The 22,003-nt window shown below is 37.0% G+C and overlaps 1 protein-coding gene across 2 annotated transcripts in view; it reads left to right on the top strand.

The window, feature by feature from the left end:
- The window catches only part of TRMT9B (tRNA methyltransferase 9B (putative)), a 109,842-nt gene extending 92,765 nt beyond the window's left edge, over positions 1–17,077 (top strand). For both annotated transcript variants that reach the window (XM_066548402.1, XM_066548401.1), the window contains 3 exons: positions 9,076–9,230; positions 12,246–12,419; positions 15,148–17,077. In XM_066548402.1, the coding sequence (XP_066404499.1) occupies positions 9,076–9,230; positions 12,246–12,419; positions 15,148–16,187 (1,369 nt within the window). In that variant the 3' untranslated portion in view covers positions 16,188–17,077. The remainder of the gene's footprint in view (positions 1–9,075; positions 9,231–12,245; positions 12,420–15,147) is intronic.
- The last annotated feature ends 4,926 nt before the right edge of the window (positions 17,078–22,003 follow it).

The raw sequence follows: 22,003 nt of genomic DNA, 5'->3' as shown, positions 1-22,003 counted from the left end.
TAAGAAAAAAATAAATTACACCTAAAAAGGCCACAGCATTAAAATATTTTCCAAAGAGAAAACTTCAGTAGTGTTTATGTGAAATTTCAGCTCCCCCAGGGAGCCTTTCCTTTCCAGGCTGATGAGGAAAAATTATGTTTTTCAAAGCCTTTCTCATCTTTAAAATAGAGGGCTTAGAAATAACAAGTTATGTAAAAAGGTATCACTCATACTATAATGCATTTAAAATGAAATACTCTTTGAGTGACGGTCTTGTGATTTATGAAAACAAGGGATCTTTTCTAGGGATGTTGACTACAGCACCACTAGGCCTTCACACTGCTCAGTCTACTCCAGTTACCACTGGAAGAAGCTGTCAGTGCCAGACACTTCACAGAGGTTACACCTCAACCTTTCAGTAACAATGTAATGCAGTTTTTCCCTGTCTGGGTCTAAATCTGAACCCTGATAGGATTCCTGGTGTATCTTCAGCAGCCTTTGTCAGCTGCATAAACACCCAGTTACTGTTAGAGAGGACTTAAGACACTTTGGAGCACTGACCTCAAACACATATGAGACACCTTTTCTCTTTTGAGAAATAAATATAAATACATTACTTCCTATAACTAAAACTTACCAAAAAAAAAAAAAAAGTGTATCAGTCTGATTTTTTAGTTTTGTAGGATAAAAAAATGTCATACTGGCTTTGATTTCATTCAAGTGGTCATCTACTGAGATAACTTAGTACCTAGTACTGTCTACCACAAGATCTGTTCTTTTTAAACTGTATTTGGCAAATATGCTGAATACTAAATACATTTGTATATGAATATTTTAAGATAGGAAATTATATGTTCAGTTGTAATAAACATGATAATCAAGAGTAGTTTATAAAATGTACCAGGAGAAACCACTTAGTAGTTCTGTAATTACTGTAATTGATTCTACAGCATTTTATATCTTGAGATCAAAGGTAGACATTGCCTGCCTCTATTTTAGATCGTACTTGATAATGTGCTACTTATCTTTCTGTCTTTGAGATTTCAGCAGAAGACATGTTTTCAAGTAATTTAATGTCTTAAGTCAGTTTGTAAATAATTTTAAATGGGGAGGTTTTGTGTATTACAGCAAGTACCATGTAAACACCAACAGTGATGAGCTCTATGACTAAAATAAAGGAGAATTATACTACATAAATTAAAACGAATCCGACTGAAAACAGTACTCTAAATGCAAACCCAGAGTGTGAGGAAACAGAGGAAATTTTAAAAACTGTAATTCAAGAACTGTAGAATGACATTCAGGAATAAAATATTCCTATGACTATCCGTTGGCCTAAAGGATCAAGACATATGGAGTGGATACTTAGAATGACAACAGTACTTGTAAAAGACCACCTTGACTGATTCATCAGGGAAGATGTACTAAATATTTAATGCTTGCTTAACTGCTGGAAAATGAGGAGACATGATAATTGCATACAAATGTTTGAGACATACAGTGACCAAGGAGAAAAAATAGCTGCATTTAAAGCTTATGGGTACATTGGCATGGTCAGGGGCTTTGAGATGGTGATGCAGGGTACAGAGTATTTCCTGATAGCTGCTTAACTGACTTAGATTTTTAAAACCCCATTGGTGGAGGCTCCATGTCCTACCCAGTCCACAGTAATTTCCAGTGCTTTTCTGTTCATCTTCCTTTGTTTAAAGTGTCCTATCCACATCTTCCTTGTTGTAGCTTAAGCTACTGTCTTTTTTCTACTTTCAGTTTTGGCAAACAGGTATTTCCCTCCACTTTGCAACAGCCATTCTTGTTCTGAGATGGTCCTCTCTCATTCTGGGCCAACACTTGGAAAAAAATTTCTTTTCCCAGGATTTATGTGATTTCTGATCTCCTAGATATATACAGGATCTCATAAATATTCTCTCCTATTTTATTCTTGCTTGAAGTTAAATGTAATTCTTAACCTGATATGCCAGCAGTGCTGAATGTAGGAGAAGGAAAATTTTATGTAACTTGCCCTATTTCTGTGCGCTGATCCTGGTTTTTTTTTTTTCTTTTCTTATTTTTTGGCAACAGTATATTGCTAAAACCACTATAACAACAGAGCATGTATGGTGTTAAATCTGTGAAATGTTATATGGCCCAGATCCACTTCTACAGAGCTGCTGCCAGTCATCCCATCCTGCTTCCTTCAGTCTTTGTGCAGTTGGTTATTCTTATCAAAAATGCTTTGCTTTTGTCTGTTTTGAACAGTTTAACCATTTGAATTCTCATAACATTATCCAGTTCATTTGGACCCTGATGATTTGGTCTATCTGCAAGTATCATACAAAGAAATTATTGAGGAGCGTCCAAAGCATATTTCTGGACTGGTTTGCTCAGGGTATCCTTCCAGCATGATTGTGAATTTTGACAACTACACTCTAAATATCCTCTTCAAAATGGTATCAACTGTACCATTGTGCTGTAATTTCTAAAATCTTAAACGACTGTCCCGAGTTTTTTTTACTAGAATATGATGAGGCCAGGAGTTGTACATGTTGCCCTCAGTTTCTCAAAACTAATTTCTTGTGGCTCTGAGACTGTCTAACCCAAGACCATTGCAATCAGTTCCCTACGTACTGTTTATTAGGCTAGTTTAGAAAACCCTGACATTAAAAGCCCCAACCTATTCTCTCCCTAAGTTCTTATCCCTCTGTCACTGATACATTGATACCTGGTGGCAATTAATATGAATTGTGAAGAAGAAAAATCTGAACACTTTGCTCTTCTCAGTGCTACTTATTATTAGACTTTCCTTCCTGCTTAGTAGGCCAAATTTTTCCTAGTCCCCACTTCTCTGATGCCTGTGCGGAGTGTTTCTGAGCAGGATCTGAAGACCCACATCAGTGCACATCCAGCATCATGGGTTTGTGACTGTGTGGGACTTCAGTAGGAAGGGACTCAGTGCTGGGAGCTGATTTGTGAGTTTTGATGTGACAGTAAAGATGAGCAGACACGTAAAGGGACTGTGAAGCTTCTGCGTGAGTATGTTCCTCCTCTCAGGGTTTTTTAATGGCCAAGGGTCCATGTTTGTGCATTTTCATTTAGCAGAATGTTACCTATCTACAGAATGCAGTTTATGTACTTAGTGAAAATAAATCTGTTTACAGTGCAATGTTTCATGTACATAGACTATGACCCTAAATGTGAAACAGCAAGCGGAATATTAAATGATTAACTGATCCAAGAATGTGCAGTGCATAGTACTAGGTTTTGTCTAAACTGGAAAACAAAGCTAACAAAATGGATGTGACTGGCTGTCATTTTGAGTTACTAGAGCTTGAACTATAAGCTTATTTTCTCCAAGGTCTTGTAAGAGCAGTCTCAGTCCTTTTAATGTTTTGCTGGGACAAAGTTCTATGTATTTTAGTAAGAGAAAATACAATGATGGTGTCTTCATTCCAATCAACGAAATTCCTTTAAAATGCTCATTTCACAGTTAGTATTTCAGCTAACAGTGGTTCTTGTCAAATGTGTCCCAGCTCTTTATTTTTTGTTTCAGAATTTTCCAAACTTCACTGAAGGAAGGGTTTTGAATCAGGATTTCAGCTCAAAAAGGTTTTAGTAATGCTGCACGGAGCTCCCCTTGCTCTGATTTCAGGCTGTGCATTTTCATGGGATTATAATGGTTCATGCGTGGTTGAAATTAATTACTGGAGCTGTTAGCCTTATGTAAGCAAATCATCCTCTATTGTATCCTCTAGCTAAACTTTCATTGCAGCTAGTTTATGACAGCATTCCTATTGTTTTTTTTCATTACCATTTGTTTACTAATATAGCTGCTTTGCTTAATGATTGGTATCTGGAAGCCACTTGGCATGTTGGCATAGATAAGTTTGTTGTCTGCATTATTGAAACAAGAAATCACCATCAATCAGAAGTTGCTGCTATTGAATTTATAATTCAATCCAAGGGTGAGCAAAGTTCTGATAAAGAAGTCTTAGGTTTGTTTTTCAGGAGTGCTGCAATGACATTTTGCTGTTGGAGATAAATTGGATTTTTGTCTTTGCATGGGAAAAATACTGTGGTTTATAGTCCACTAGGGCTGTACACTTCACTTTCCATAGCTACCTGTATTTGGATGAAAAGACTGATAAGTCTTGGAAGTAAACTGGAAACATTTCTCACTGAATAGGTGATTCTCCCTGTTCTAGGACTGAAGGAAGAAATACAAATTGAACTGCCCCACCTTTTACTTAGGTGTTATTAAAAGCTACAAGTACTTGTGTTATTGCTGGAGAGCAGGGTACTGAGGATGTAGGCCTAGCCCTTGTGGTTTATCCTGTTCCATTTAAGCAATTAATTAGGTTATTGCATGTGTAATCAAGATTTATGTTGCTGTGGCCACAAAGAGAGACACAACTGTGCTGAATTCCCTAGATCTTTGAAGCAGTTCTTCTTACCCAAAATGATACTGAGAATTCCCATCAGCACATGAAAATGTGTGTATCTAAGAGGGGCCCTCATTAATAGGCTGAAATCTTGCCCTGAATGGAGTGAATCCATGCTGCTCATCAAAGAGTTAGAGAAAATGGGCAGTTGCAAGAGAGAAGACAAGGAAGGCCTGTGGTGCAAATTAATCAAGAGCAATTGATTTCAAGACAAATCAGAGCAATGCAGGAAAATGACAGCATGGTTCCAAGAGGCCATTGACAGAAGCTTTGTGACATATACTGGGCACTGTGCTTGGCCTGGATAGAAAGGCAAGGAGGAGCTGTACAAGAGCCAGGTCAGGACTTCACAGTATTACAGTGTTGTATCAAGTTAAATAGTCATGCTGACATAGCACATGCTAAAGGAGATGGGGGAAGTTGTAATAAATTAAAAGAACATGGAAGATGAAAATTGTAGGTGACTGGGAGGAGATAACTTGAGGTAGGTGAGGAGGTCTGCAAGTGATTCAGAACTGCGGGTAATTGTGAAGAGCTTTTGGTAGACTGTGGTAGAGGCAGTGTTTTTGGAGTGAACACTACCTCCTGTGCTTCAGTTTCAGGACACCCCAGTGAATCTGGGAGCCAGCAAATATTTTGTTCAATTGAGGATGAAGTATTTAATGCCATTAGTCAACACTTTAAATTAAATGCTTTCAAAACCAACAACAAAATTTCAAACACACTCGCCCTCCCCCAAAAAAACCAAAAACCCCACACATTATTTTAAAAAAGTGTTGGAAATGGGGGTTATTAATTTTGGTTGTTTTCATTTCAAGGTCACTTGCTGAAACATATTTCCTACTTCAGCAGCAATAAAACATATCCAAGCAACATGACTTTTATTAAAGCAGTATCCTTGAAAAATTAATTATCTAAAAGGTTGCAGAATGTTAATGGAATGGGAAGAAATTAGATTACCTTAGAGCCAGAGAATTCTTAGTGACATATATAGCTATGAAAATATAGATCGTGTTTGTACAATTCTTTTACCTTCTTGGAAGGTGTAATATTTTAGAGGTTTTTTTGGTTTGTTTGGTTGGTTTTGGGTTTTTCTTTAACAAAGAGGGAAAAGAGCAATGTAGGAAAAAGTCAATGGACTACAACCTATTTACTTCCAAACAATTTGTTAATGTACCACAATTATCTGTGATGGACTGGTGATCCATTACCCTGCAAATTCAGCAGAATTAAAATACAGTTTTCATCCAGTTTCCTCATTTAATAGACCAGCTGCAGCAAGGGCCTGTTGTAGTCCCGTGAACGAATCACCAGGAGGATGCCCAGGAAGCACTGAAGGGGAAGAGAATCCTGCTCTTCAGTTTTTATGCAAGCTGCTTGTTTGCAGTTGGTGCGTGTTTGTTGAGCTGCATTCACATCTCAGGGACTTGGCAGAACTTGCTGCAGAGTGACTGAACAGCTCAGAGTGACTGAACAGCTCAGTGCCAATTTACTGCACACTCCCATCTCTGCTCCAAGCCTCTGCATGAGCCCTTTAGCAGGGGCATAAGTACAAGAGAAGAAGAATTGAGCAAGGGAAAAGTGTCCATAATTACCACCTTCTGCTTCTCCTCACTGGTCTTGTCAGACAGCTTCTGGGAAGCTTAAATGAGAACTGGAGCAGATGCTGAAGCAGTGGGATTTCTGGGCAGATTTTCATTACCTACTTTGCAAAACAGACTTTCCAATTATCTAGGAAGTTAAATCCAGAAGTTGGATGAAATTAACGTTTTCTACAATTCATGTCCAACGGAGGCACTGACTATTACTTTCAAAGCAAAGAAGTTGTAATGGTTGTTTTTGTTTAGAACAAGAAATAGGGGCATTGAGTTTGGCTGGTAAAGTTACATGGGTCTAAGTTTCTGTGGTTTTTTGGTGACAGTTTACTTGTGTGAAAATGGTACAGCTGCAGGTCTGGGCAGACTCCTCAGGTTCCTTGTGTTTTGTAAACATTGAAATGAAGAGGTTAATTGCTGGGACATTTCCTGCCATGCTGCAAAGTAAAACCTGATAGTATTATGGATCTTGACTGGAAAGTCAAATTGGCAAGTTTGATTTCATCATGTGCCTTAATTGTTTGCCAAATATAAACAATCAGCAGGAGTGGAAATTGTTACAAAATAGTGGATGAAATAATTTGTCTTTTAGTATACTACCATTATTCTATTATAACCAAATTATTTTCTTGACAATGTTTATTAAGAATATCTAAAAATAATAACTTCTAATGGTGTGTTGTAAGACATGGAAGTCTCCAGCATGTCCTGTGTAGCTGAAGACTCAGTACCAGTTCCAGTGAACAAGAAAGTTAAAGGAAGAACTTAATGGTCTTGGATTCAATAGGAAACGAACCCATATCTCAGTCTGCATTGGAATTCAATGTAGACATTTTAGGAAAATAGAGAAAAAAAGACAGCGTTTGGAATTCAGTATGAATGGTTGGAAACATTCTGCCTTTTCAGTTCTTTTCAAAACTGCAAAGGTTCAACGAAGAGCTTCAAGTGGAAAGATAAAAGAAAGCACTTGGATACACCGAACCACATAGTAACTAAACATAAAATATAAATTAGAGCAAGGAGCTGGTCTGGCAACAAAATAAAAGAAATGATTGTTAGTCTTTGGAATTACTACTTATAAATAGAGGACTCCTAGGCACTTGAACAACGAAACAGAGTATGTTTTGAGACAGAGAAAGAAGACAGCTGGAGACATGAAACACCTAATTTATTTTATTTAAGGGTCAAATAAAAACAAAGGATTGGACTTTTGACTCTGAGGAATACTTACTTGAAATCACTGCAACTAACCCATTCTATGTGACAGCATAACTTGAAATGGATTCTTAGAAAAGTTTGATTGAGTAACTTCTGGCATATGTAATATAATTTCAATTATTTCATAATTTCTATATTGCTTCTTTTGTTCAGTCTGTTACAGCTTTTCACTCTTTAAAGAAACTGAAAATGTGCCTAGTAGCAATGTACTATACTGTTTCTGAATTTAATTTTTCATGTATATGTACATATTCACCTAGTAAAAGGTGAGCTAATGCAGGATAAAAGAATATTGTGGATTGTAGAAAAAAGATAAGGATTGTGAAAATATTGAACATAAATCTTTTGAAGAGAGATACTAATACATACTACAGTCAGAATAGACTGTGAAAAGTGTTAACAATTTGTCCCCACCTCTTACACAGTACCAGTGAAATGGATCAAGCCTTACATACTATTCTGTAAACATTCACACACACTTGTAAGTGTGTTTTTTTCAGTCTCTGGGATTAACTCCCATTTTTAAATTAAAAAGATTGTATTTGTAGGACAGGTGTAGGACAGGTTGTGTCTGTTGAACAGCTGCAGTGCCAGCTCACATTATTTATTACACATATATTTAAAAACATATAATAAAATGGTTTTTCTCATAGATACAATAATTTCTCATATATTCTCATATTTTCTCTCATACTAATGTATTTCAAGACTAAAAGTGACAGAAAGAAGAAATTTTTATTATGGTTTCTAAATGTATAATATTTGAAAATCAAGGAAAGTAAATTAAAGTCTTTGCTTCTGACCTTTTCAAATGCAGTCAAAGGAGTCACTTTTATAATTTTATCTTGATAATACATTGCTTAGTCTGTTTGATGTTTGGAATCCAGCTCTAATCTCTGTGGAATTGTTGGACAACTGAATAAGTTTTGTTTTAATAATGGGAAGAAATATTTCCCATATAAACAGGCAGTTTAAATTAGTTTGAAGAATGCCTTAACACTTTGGAATGTAACCTCACCAGCCTTCATTAGATACTGCAACAAGGGCCTGATGATGAGGATGAGAGGCCCTTGCGGATGAGAGAGTACATTAAGGAAGATGTAAGATTCTGTATGAAGAGATTCAGTGTCTGCATCCACTTGGTATCTACATGAGCTCAGGGGTAATACTTAAAGTTTAAGAAGATACCATTTCTTGGATCACTAAACTAAAATACTGTGCTAAGATATGAAGATAGCGGAGTGGAAGTAGGGAAATCGAAGTTTTGTTGCTGAAAAATTGTAGCAAGCTAATCACTTCTAGAGGGATGATAAACCACAAATCACTTATGCATGATTTAGGGGCTTAAGTTTCAGGGACCAGGCTGTATTTCAAGTAACATATTAGTAGTTTGCCTGTTCACATTAGCAACAATAGGAAGGTTGGTTCTTAAAATCCTGTTCACAACTGGTTGGACTGATGATCGTAAAGGTCTTTCCAAGATAAATGATTCTATTATTCTATATCCATTCTGCACTTTCACTGAGTACAGGCTCCCTTTTGCACCAGATAAGCTTTTACTATATTGGAGAACTTGGGAATGTGCCTATTATTGCATAGACATGTGCAGTTACATAATGCTTCACAGGGGAGGTGATATATTCACATTTTTTCTCGACTTTCATGAAATAAAATCAGATCCTTTGAGTAAAGACTATTTTATAAATATGACTGGTAGATGGATGTAATTTATTAATATAAGCGTACAAGGTCCTGAATTATGCATGCCTATATAAAGTCTATAAAACATAAAGTCTATACTGCAACAGTTTGTGTTTTGTTATATATAACCTTCATTATGTTTTCAGGATGGAACATGAGGCTACCCAGCTAGAAAAGCAGCATGTGCACAGTGTGTATGAAAATACAGCTGCCTACTTTAGTGATCTGCAGACCAAAGCATGGCCTCGTGTTCGGAACTTTCTGCTGGAACAAAAGCCTGGCAGTCTCGTTGTTGATATAGGTAAGCCATTCTTTGAGGTGGCATAAAGGATTGTTTATAAGCTTTGTTAATCATATGTAACCTTCAGATTAACTGGTTTTTTAAGTTGTTTAAATCTGTTTTGAAATTGTTTTTAAGTCCCGATGCTAGATGCCATATACTTCTTCTTTTAATTCTTTGGCAGTGTATCATGTAGTCAGTAAATAAATGTTTTCCCTTATTTTTGTTCCCTTTTGTTCCCTATTTGTTCCCTTATTTTGAGCTAAGTCTTAATCTATCAATTTCCCCACCAGCTTAATGGCCTTTCATTCCCCTGGAGTCCTTTTGAAAAAATTATGTTAATAGCCCAATTATTTAATATTTCAGTTTCTTTAGATCACTTGGTTTATGTAATACTAATTTGCAATTTATTTGTTTTCATTTGTTCTAAAACTCTTCCTAGCAAGGCTTTTTATTAAGAGAAATCTTCTGATATGACTGCTGTTAAAAATATATTAAAAAAAAAATCCGATAATCTTCCTGTGATCCTAAATATGGACACCATATTTAGGTGTTTTCCTGTTATGCCATTGTCTTCCCTACATTCCCTAGCATTTATACCTGGATTTTCTGTTGTTCCTGCAGACTTTCTGGGGGGCTTCCAGATGCTGGCACCTTTCCTTTGCTTCATTATGACTTCAGTCCTACACAGCACATTGCAAAACAAATGCACTTTGCACCATTGTGTTTTCCATACTGTTTAAACTAATAAAATACACAGCAAGGTTTAACAAATGTGCACAATAAATTATACATCTGCTTTATCCTATAAGAGAAAAACATTATTTGAATATGCTGTAGGCCATAATCAGAAGATAATATGGAGTTCTCCTGCTGCTGTTGAGCATTACACCAAAAATACTTGATAAATGTTATTTTGAGCATGTAGCTATTTTTATATGTCTGCACCATTGTCATTAATCTCAGGAAATATCCAGTGGCCTACATGGCCTACACTCATTCAACTGAGAGCTAGATTGATTCTTGTCAGCCAAAATCATTGCCACCTCAATAGAAGTCATTTGCATCTTAGCTGAAGTTTTTTGAGGCTCTAAGAGCAGTGATTGCTGAAAGCTTTAGGTCACCCTGTTGCAGTCTCATCTGGAGAGAAGATGACACTTCATCAAAATCAATCCTTACAGTTGCCAATATGAATACTCCCATTAAGGCACACAAGGGATCTTGTATATCTTATTAAACCTCTTTTATGAGGCCAAAAGTAAACACAATAGTCAGATTCCTGTAGATCTTATTAAACCTCATAAAAGAGGTTTAAGGAGGAGTTGCACTAAAGTGGCACTAGTGCCAAGTGGCACTAAAATTTTCAAAATAAGATCTCTAATTGTTAATTTTCAGTTTAATAGTGCCTTTTACTAAAATATAATTTTGTCTATTTGCCTTACTATTTTTTATTCATCAAAACACATGAAAATAGCTTGGCCATTGTTAGCTTCAAGAAATTCACCTTCCTGATGACTCATTTAAAAGTGAATCTCTGGCAAATGTAGATATTTAGAATACTGGGATTATTGACACTATTTAGCTTCATTCCAGGGAAGACCCTATACTTCCAAAGACCCACAGTGATTACAAAGCATTTCACCAAAAGCCATGTGTTAAGCAACTGAGTCTCCCAAATTAATGATGGTTGAATAAATGTTCCTCTGCAATCACAATAATGAATAATAATTTATAAAAATATTTAAAATTTGTAATTTTCTAACATGCAGAACTTCATGTATTATTGCATATATTCCTTGAACTGCATTAGCAATATTAGTATTTTTCATTTTTCTCAAGTGTTACTTCAAAGAATAGTGGTTGCTTTTAGCTGAGAAATATGCTCTTTTTCACCACTGAAGTGTTGTTCTGTTCTGCAATAGTTCCTGTGCTGTCTCTCTAGATAATGGTGCACATTAACATCACCAAGAGCAGCAGTGCTGCAAGAAGCAGTGATGTTTCTAAAGATAACTCCAGGCCTTTAAATTGACTTACCAGTACTGAGCTGATTCTCTTTGCCAAGCTGCTACCCCTTTGCTTGGCTGTCAACATTCAGAAATTATTCCTCACTAGTGACCCAGAGCTGCAGTGAAAGGCTCCCAGTGTAATTTTGAAAAGTGCTTATTATGCATAAGGCATTGAGGGATCCTCTGAAAGATTTCAATTCACTACAGCATAGTCCTTGAGAAGACAAACTCTTAGGTAGAAGACATTCTGGAACAGTTAATTCCATTTACATGGGCTATAATGCATTGGCACAAAGCCAAAAAGAGGATGTGCCTGCAATATGGAAAGAACTTCTATGATTTATTGTTATTTTTGAGTGTGTATCTAAAGTAAAAAATTACCACTCTGACACTGAGTGTCAGTGGCATTTATGGTTTAGGACTTCTTGGAGACAAATGGGATGCACTGGAGAAATACTGCAAGGGGTTAAGCAAAGGAAAGAGATCTGTTGCAGACCACTGAAAAGACAGAACACACTGGCTTCAGGAAATCCCCTGAACAGAAAGTAGTTGGAAGCTGGAATGGCACTGGGGAAAGGGCCTTAGTGCTTATCCTTTTCTTACCCTCTCCTGGGTGCCCATTTATGCTCATTGTTGGTAACAGGACATCAGGCTATATAAAGACTCAGTATGAAGCAGTGTGGTTGGGTTTTTATTCTCAAAGATGTACAATACAGAGGACCATTCTTTCCTCCTCCCACCTGCACTTGTCCTTGTTCCCCACAGAAATACAGAAAACCTGCTGTTATACAGGGCTGTGTAATGAGTATTTTTGTCAGTGATGATGGTGCTGTTACAGTCCTAATGGTGTGTACATACAATTTCAACAGTCCACATGAGCCCTGCAGCAGTTAGGCTAGTCAGCACAAAGCCTCTTTTTGTTTTCCAGGAAAATTTAGGATTACGAAAAGCCTACATATTATTTTCACTGATTTGGGAGGGAGAACAAATGTTTTTAATATATATTCTAACCTAGTATCCTTTTCTCTAGGTTGTGGAACTGGAAAGTATCTCAGTGTCAACAGTCAAGTGTATAATCTGGGCTGTGATTACTGTGAAGGACTGGTAGAAATTGCAAGGAAGAAAGGTGATGAAGTTCTGGTGTGTGACAACCTTAACCTTCCCTTTAGGGATCAGTGCTTCAATGCAGTCATTTCAATTGGAGGTAAGACAACATACCTACATCCTGGCCCCAGCAAATGAGAATTTCTAAGTGTTCTTTTCTTTCCATGTGGCTTCATTTTAGTTAATTGTTTTGAAACAGTTCCTTAGAATTACAGGATATATAACTTAAATTAATTTAGTCAACATGAAAAAAAAAAAAACTCCCATTACTCAAGAGGCACTGTTGACCAAGGAAATATGCATATCCCTTGTTTGTTTATATGTGGTAGAGAAAAGATTTCCTTCCAGCATGCATTGTAAACAAGTGAAAACTAATCTAAACATGGCTGCTCAAAGCTTAAACAGATTAGATGTTCAAGACAAACTCTTGGTTTCTCCATAACATCTGTTTTGAACAGCAAATGCATTGAAATGAAAACTTTATAGCAGAACTTGGTATTCATATTAAGTATTATGTATTATGAATTTGGATTTCTCTTAGTCATAAGCACTCAGATTCATACAAGCACTTCTTGAATAAAATGACCAGAGCATCTCTGCATCTTAACTCTTCTGACCTCTCTTTTTGAAAATGCTACTCATAATTTGAGAAGTATAATTTGCAAAGCGTAGATAAAAAAAGAATACCCAGTTACAGTTTAGGTTTTTAGCTCTAGTCTTGATTGAGCTTCTTTCAGGGTTTTTTAATTCATCAGCAAAGTACAAAGCATGATAATTATTATAGATAGCAATCAACAAACTACTTGAAATGTGATAGAAATTTATTTTAAAATGTATCTTTCACATAAACAAGTGGAAGGAAAGGCTAGTTAGCCAGTGAGCCCTACCCACATTTTGGGTCTCATAGCACCATTTCAGTGCTTCTCAGATCAGCTGACTCAGAAGGATAGCATACCTATCTAGTGTTTATATCAATTATAAGCCTGACAAGTTTAAAAGTTCACATGTTATTTCAGTACATTTGACAATAATGGGTTTTAATCTCTCTTGAGTAGAGACATGCTATGCCTGTGTCCATCTAATTCTAAATAAAGTGGTTTTCATCCTATTACAGAGAAAAACAAGTATTTATGTACTTAGTCAAGTACTCTTCTTGGATTTGTTGGTATAATCATGTTTATAGGATTGATTTTTCTGCAGAACCACCAGAGTGATTCTAAGCAGAAGGAATATTTAACCTATTAAAGAATTTGCACAGATTCTGTTGGTTGATTGTTATTTCTTTCTGGTAAATTAAGCTTGTATGTGTATGCTGTCTCTGTCAGTTTTGATAAAACTTTGCAGGAGGTTCTGTGGTGATATATGGCCTAACTCCAGTATAAGAAAATATCAGTTCCCTTCTCCCTATCCTATTAGTTTTTTCAATTTTGAAAAAAGATGCCTTGGAGTCAGGAGTACAAAACAAACACTGGAAACAAACACTGACTACATAGATGGGAAACTCTTCTCAGAGTTGTCTATTTTGTATTCTCAGCAGTTTGTGAGAGCCTTGTCAATATTAACTGCCAAGAATGCTTTTCTTGGCTTGTGATAATAAAGCTACATTTTTCTCCCCTTGGTAATTTAATCAATGTTTTGATTAAAGACAGGGCTAGTTGGATGCACTTTTCATAACTACAGTGTTGAACTAACACTGTTTCTACACCTACAATTGGCTACTGTCTAGCAACAAAATAGAATCAAATTTTTCTGAATTTATAGAGAAATGTCTTCAGGTAAGAACTTACTCTATTACCTGCTGTTCCATGAATAGATTGAATGTTTTTCATGTAGAAGTGGCTGGCTTGAAACAAATCATGGAATCAGTCCTCTTTACAACACTGAATCAAATCTAGTACTGATGATATATAGAGCAACATGACCAATGTTTCAAAGCTCAGTACAAGTTAATGCCTCTGAGAGTTTAGAGAGAAAATAGTTCTCTTAGCTATTCTCTGACTGTTTAAATTGGCTCATTCATACTCCAGGTAAATAGGAAGATAGAAATAATGTAGAAATCTTGAAATGTAGTGTCATTTCACATTGGAGTGAAATTTGAAAATTTGGAAATTGTCCTGGAAAGAAGATGAAAATATTGTGATCAAAATTCTTATTTTAAATTTGACTTTATTTTTTACTAGCATAACATAATATAAAAAAATATAAAATGCTGAGACATGCAATGTAGACATTATTTTTTACAAAAATTAAATTTAATTTGACAAAATTAAAGCTATGGTGAATATTTGTCTAAATTTTCTCATTAGATCCTTTGCAAGTGTGCTGATATAAAAGTTCACAGTATCTTTTTACTGATATTACATTTTGCTGTATTTGTTACATGGTGAAAAGATTTTTCTATTTTCAGTAAGATAAATTTAAAAATTGTGCCAAAATCTAAAGTCAGCTTGATCCTATTTTAACTCACCTAAAGGCTAGGCATTTAAGGGAAAGCTTGCCATATAATGTTATAATGTGTTATGGGTTATGCAGAGAAACAGAAACCTTCAGCTTATATGCTTGACTTTTCTTGAATCCCTGTTTTGGGAGGAGATTGATTTCCTTCTTCCAGATTTTCCTATTTTTATCTATTGAACCCAATCATAAAAGAGAGCATTCTGAGGTGAACCTCCATTGTGGTACCTATAAATTCAGCACTGTTGCTGGCTTGCAGCTAGTGATAATTTGGAATGAAGCAACTGAAATGATTGAACATGTAGAACAGGTTGAAGATGGAAATGCTTTGTCTTTGCTAATATTCAGTACATAATACCTTTCTTTTTTCACAGTGATACATCATTTCTCAACTAAACAAAGGAGAATCAAAGCAATAAAGGAAATGGCAAGGATATTGACACCTGGAGGCCAAATAATGATTTATGTTTGGGCTATGGAACAAAAGAATCGTCGCTTTGAGAAACAAGATGTATTTGTTCCATGGAACAAGGCCTTGTGCTCACGCCATTTTTCAGAATCAAATCAATCTGGAGATAAAGGTGACTTTGTCCATAGTGCAAAAGGCCAAGACATACACCCTGCACAGCTTGTCATCTCTGAGTGCAGCTACCAAAACAATCTGCATCCAGAAACAGATTCAAAACATCCCCGCAATATGGACCATTGCTTACCCAGAGCCTGCTGCATGAAAATTTCTGAGGAAGAAAACAGATTTTACAGTGCTCTAGGAAGATCTTTCCGCTCATGGTTTTTCTCCAGATCCCTTGATGAATCAGCCCTGAGAAAGCAAAATGACGAAATGAAGCACCTGAAACATGAAGGAGTGTGGGCCAACAGTGCCGTACCCATTCAGCATTCACGGCACTGCAGTTTGGATTTAGGTCACCATGGGGCTCTGTTAAATGAACAGAGCTTAGATGATGATGATGATGTGTTTGTGGAAAGCCTGTCTCTCAAAAAGCCGCAGTGGTCACCAGCCCCAGATGCCCTGAAGGATTTAAGTTTAAATGGAGGACACCAAAGTGTAGCTCAGAGCAAGGGGGACAAAGCTTCATTTATAAATGGCCCAGTGGAAGACAAGGACTGCATCTATGATTGTAATAAAGATGGTGCTGGTAAGTCTGATGCCAGCAAGGTTTTCAAAAGAACTTCAACAACTGACTCCACTGACTCAGCTTTGGATTCAGCAGTGTCTGTTGGGGACCAGACTGATGCCATGCTGGATACAAAGGCCTTCATGCGTTATTACCATGTTTTTCGGGAAGGAGAGCTGAGTTCTCTGGTAGAAGAGAATGTGCCTGAGCTTCAGATACTTTCTTCCTGCTATGACCATGGAAACTGGTGCATTATTGCAGAGAGAAGAGGAACATAGCTATAAAGAGAACAAAGCAGAATCCAGTGACTGAAGATTTTAAGCTCTTCCTTGTGTTGCTGTGATTGTGCAGTCTGACATGGAATTTCAATCTTGTAGTTGTGTGCCATTTATTTTTGAGTTACTATCTCTTAACTATTTAACTAGCTATTGCAAACTCTGTATATAGGAATGTAAGTGGTAGACAATATTTATGTTTTGTTAAACTTTTATGAAGTTAAAACTGTAGAGTTTTATATTGCTGTTAGCAAATAATTGTGTTTTAAAATATACTTTTCTATTGAGAAATAAACCTTTTTATAAAACAAGGATCAGGGCATCTTTTATGAGAAATATCCTCTCAGTAGAAAGTCTAGTCTTTGTTCTTCAGATGCCAGAAGTTTGTCACATTGCTCCCTATTCTTGAAGTCCTATAAATGAGACATAGACACTATGTCTAAAATTGTACTTGACTGTACACTGGTAGAGTGCATGCTGCAGAACTGGGAGCAAGCATGGTCCCAGTGCTCCTTAGCTGGGAATAGAGTTATGAATGGGCAAAAAGCTGTGTACCAAACAAGCTCTGCATATTCTGTCATTTGATGTTTGTAATTGGGAGCAAATGACAGCACAGATTGAGAACAGTATTTTTTACTTTTGTTTTAAAAATAATTTAATTTGTTTCTCAGGTGCAGGTGAAGTTTTATGTGTTAGCTCTCACAAATACTTTATCTTAATTTCCTTTGCTGTAGTTTTTCATTGGCTATGTGTACATAAAAGTCAGAGGAATTTGTGAGAGTGTGAGTATTATGTAAAGTTCTAAAAAATCAAATTGTTGAAATACATATATCTTTTTGATAAGCCTGGGAAGCTAAGATTAAATTAATAAAAATGCTGTGCATATCTGGTCAGCTGTTGTATTTACTTTTCTTCTTCACAGACATTAGAATATATACTAACAGTGTGTTAAATAATGTAGACAGGAAGAGGATAAGCCCAGTTTGCACATAAATTACAAATTCTTGTCTTGTGAAGTTTTAATGAACCTTTTGAGACCTAAGTGATAATAGATGGTTTATACAACTTTCCTGTTCCCTCCAAGATATACCATCACTATCCATCTGTAGTAGGTTGTAGCAGTTTATAGTGCTGGGGATAAAAAGCACCTTTGGCTTCAGAAGATCAGTGGTGGAACTGCCAACAGAGGCAGGGCTAGAAGAGGCTGATTACCTCATTAGCACAGAATTACTTCATGCCTGGGCTTAATTCATAGTCAGTGCTTGCAGTGCAGGGCACATCTTCAGTTGGTGTGATTTCATGACCTTTAATGGAGCTGCACAGATTTCCCCCTTCCCCAAAAACCCCAAAATCCCAAACCCCTTTTGTCACAGCAGTTTTAAAGAGCTATATAATTAAGGTGTCTGCCCTATTTGAGCAAGTAGCTTTAAATACAAGGCAATAGGAGTGAAATGCCAAGCTTTTCCAGTCTATGCTGCATGAGCAGGTGGATTTGGAATTGTTCAGTAGAAAACCTTGATGGTGCTGAATATTTTTTGATGTAGCTTCCTAGCTGTTAATTGCCACATGGTAATGTATTATAGATTTATTTACTGGAGCAATGTCCTCAAGTGATCATTCTTGTCTTCCTCATAGCTTGAGATCCTTATACTTTATCCTTCCTGGGTCTGTACCACTTGCACTCCCCACAGGCCTTTGAAAATCAAAGTGTGGCTAAAGAACCATACATTTGAGGCTTCTGCAATACCATTCCACTCTAATCTAAATGTTACTTTCAATACAGCCTGGGGCTGTGGCTTTCAGTTGCTGTGTACGAGCCATGCTTCAGGAAATGGCCCATATTCCCTGCCTCACTGGGTCCAGCTGCTCCTGGCTGAGGGGGCTGCATCTGCTGCATCCTCAGGCTCCAGATTTCGACACTTAGTGCCAAAGTTCCCATATTGCAGAGCCAGCATGGACTGTGCTGAGCTCCACACATCATTTGCAATGTGGTTGTGTCAGACAGGGCAGGCCTGCCTCTTTTGGTGAGAATTTCTGGATGAGCTTGAGAATTTAGAAGAGAAGTCAATTGCTTCCAGATAAAGTAGGCTAGTGGATATTCAGCACTCCTGGAATTTGGGCTGCATTTAAGAAAGAGGTAAATTATTATCATGCTATATCCAATTCTGAAACTTCATCCCTAAATGCCAGCATGCAGAAACTTTATTAAACACATATTAAAAAATTATTGAGTATTATTAATCTTAATTGACAGCTGAGTTTAGTTATTTGGGAGAAAGAACATCACAATTTTGTTATATGAATGTCTACAGTCTGACTGTGGCATGTTCAGTGTGTAGTTAAGTAGACTGATGAAATTTGGGGTAAACTGAGAAAGGAAAGATGTCCATTCTCTTAGAATATAGACTTGTCATCCTTGCAAGAGACTGAATCTCTTTCAGGCTCCAGTTAATACTTCTTGCTCTGTTTGAATAATAGTTGTCCCCTCAAAGCTGCTGAAGTATTTTGAACTGCTTTTGTGTTTGTAGACCTTCCATGCATTATTTGGTTTGAGGTTCTTACCCAGGGATGCTTTTCACAAACTACTTATTTCTGTATTGAATTTTCTCATGTTTTGAGTTTATGCTGGGTTTGAATTGTATTCTTATAAATTCCTGGGAGAAGGAGAGGTTTGGTAAGCAGCTTTTTTTTTCTTCTCCAAATATTCAGTTGTCTTCTGAGGATGTGTCATCGCCATGCAACATAATTTTTATGGAATGGGGTCAGTCAGCTGAGGTTGTGACTGTGAAGTCTGCACAGCGAACCTTTATTCTTGCAGGCAGTCTCCCATCTATTAATGGGGCCTGCCTGGATCAGTAACAGCTTCATCATCTCATAAACCAGATTATCTCACTCAGAGCGTGGTGAACTTCTCTCTTGAGTGCTTTCTGTTTTGAGGAGACACACCTTAAGCAAAAGGTAATTTCCAGCAGAATCCATGTGATCCTAGACTTTAATAGCTTACAGACAAAGTTAATGTGCTCAGAGAGGTGAATATACCACTAAAAATTACAGTAAATGAATGAATAAGTAAATGAAACCTGGCTGTCCTTGAATGCTTAAACTTTTGGCGATGTCAAGACTGAAAGATCTGACTGCTATAAGGTAAAAGGCAAATATGTTTTTACATTGCTTGTCTGATATTGGGCAATAATCTTGTCTCAATTCTGCTGATAAAAAACTTGCTTCTGGCCTTAGTGGGCTTGGATTGCTCCTAAGATGCTCATGTGGCACTAGGTGGCACATGGAGAAGTTTTGATGACATGAGAAAGATGCCCTGGTTTCTTACAAAATTAATTCAGGTGGAACCTCCACTTGAAGTTGAATCAGTTTCTGCTCATTGCCTCTCATCCTATGGCTTGGCACCACAATTGCAGTAAAAATACATTGAACAGACTGACTTTTCCAGAACTAATGCAGCTGTAATCATTGATAAATATTTTTATTAGAAATGAACATGTGTAATTTTTTTGGTACTAACAGTGACTAACTTACTTTCTTCCAAGCTCGTCCTGTAGGAATTTTAAAACCACAGTTGAGGAGTGAAAGCTAAAAACATTCTAGCAGACTTTTCTGGTACTTATTTTTATACAGGTTGATTATGGGCACAGTCCAAAATGCTGAGTGAAGAGTTGTGTGTGTTCCACCAGCAAAATGTTGCTAGTGAATCCTTGGGTAGGCTCCGAGTAGAAATAACAGCTGTGTTCCTGCATCCTCTCTGCTGTGTCATGTCTCCATCAGACTGCATCCATAGCACTGTTGGGCTATATTAGTATGGACAGTGTGTTCATTCTGCTGCACTACCCATTTTCTTGCTCAGCACTTTCACAGGATTTGGGACTGCTTCAGTACTTGAGGAAAATGAAGTGTGTCAGTGTAAATATATACAAGTGCTTCTCTCTCGTGTGAGTTCAGCATTTCTTACTCTCACAGTATTTGAATTCTGGCAGTTAGCCATATTTTATCTTCCAGTCTGCTGGTGAAAACCATGCTGAGGTACTGCTCTGGAGTCAATTCTGCGTCCATACATGGAATCTATTCTTTAGTATTCAACAGAAATAAATCCTACTTGGTTAAAATATAATTCTCTACAAAATTTCTGTGTCTTCACATTAGCTAATAAATATATTAGCCCCTGAAAATCTTTGTCTGGAGAGGTCTTAATGAATGTCAAATTTGAGAAGACTGTGTTAATGCTGTTTTCTCGTTCAGTCAGACCACATGGACACAATGCAGAACAGGAATGCACAGTGATTTGCTGTGGAGCAGGAAATCTCTGCCTTTGAACTGTTTAAGCTATCTCTACATCTTCCTAGAGTTTGGGGTGCTTGAGGACAGCAGATGCCTCTGTTGCTCTTGTGGCAATTCAGTTCCTGCACCTGCTTCTTCTCCCAGTGCTCAACAGAGATAAGTCTCTTAAAAAGAATACAAATTGACCTATGTTTTAAAAAGCAAGCAACCAAGCCCCCACCAAAACCACCACTAGTAAAAAAACCCTACTAGGGGTGATTCAGCAATTATGATCATATCTAAGCAGAAATAAAAATGTGAAAGAAGGAAAAAGAAAAGAAAGATACTATGTGTGGCACTCCTAGATTTGAAAAGATTTCTGGATATAAATTCTGCATCCCCTTTAGTCTTGTTGGCAAGGTGCTGCTCTGCTTTGATGAGGGGTTTATGGATGGGACAGTGGACACAGGAACAGTGAGATAGTATTAGGTTGCCCTCTTCAGTTGTGACAAAGTAGGTTGACTTCTGCAAAATTTTCAGTTTGTTGTTGCTTTTTGTACAGCATCTTAAATTCTTTTTTCTGAATGAAGAAAGTATTTCTTGTGACAGTTTCACTTTGAAAATAGATAAAATATATAGCTGAAGAAACCTCCTCTTACACATGTGATAACAAAGAAGTCTCTGTGTTAAACTTTTGGCAATGTCAAGACTGAAAGATCTGACTGCTATAAGGTAAAAGGATTGAAAGCTGATGCTCCTCTTGCACAGGATAAAAATAAGTCATTTGTGAGAGGCATTTTGGTGAGGCAGCATCATGTCCTTCTCTGTGTCTCTCTTCTGCATCTTTGCAGAAGGCACTATGCTACATGTCAGAATTACTGGGAATAAATTGACCCTTCACATCTCTGCTTCCTTACCACAGAACTGACAGGATAGTCAGGTTTAATTGTGAGCAAAGTGTTTCTTGTGAAAGGAGGAATTGGTTATTTGGGCAGAACAAATGCTGTGGTGCAGAGAAAGGACAGATACCCCAGACAAGGGTAAACCTCTCTACTTAAAAAAGGGAAAGTGGAATGTTTTGTGGTCACTGGCCAAAGCTGTATTCCAGTATGTCCAAGGGAATGGAAGAGATGAGACAATGAAAAATTAAATAGAGAGCAAATTGCACACAGCATTTCCAGGCTGGTTTAAATTTGTGTTTTATTCCATGATGCAGCCTGATGAAGGTCACTGCCTGTACTGAGCACTAGCAGGACCTATCAACATCAATAACCATCAAGAGTGCTCACTGCTTCTTGGCTCTTACCTTCTCCACTTTACAGAGACTGGTGTTCTAACACTGACCGCTGGACCATTAAAAATATCTGTCTAACTCCTGAGTCATAGGTTTAAATAATGAGCAGATACAAATATATCTCTATCTCCTTATACATATATTACATATGTAATTATTTTTTAATGGAATCTTTTATTTTTCCCCCATATATAAAAAATGCTTTAGTTACATTATAATACAGTGGTAAGTAGCCCTTGGTGCAATTTCAGAAAGG

This window comes from Molothrus aeneus, chromosome 4 (assembly GCF_037042795.1).
Source record: "Molothrus aeneus isolate 106 chromosome 4, BPBGC_Maene_1.0, whole genome shotgun sequence".
Lineage (NCBI taxonomy): Eukaryota > Metazoa > Chordata > Aves > Passeriformes > Icteridae > Molothrus > Molothrus aeneus.
This window is presented reverse-complemented; position numbering and strand designations above follow the sequence as displayed.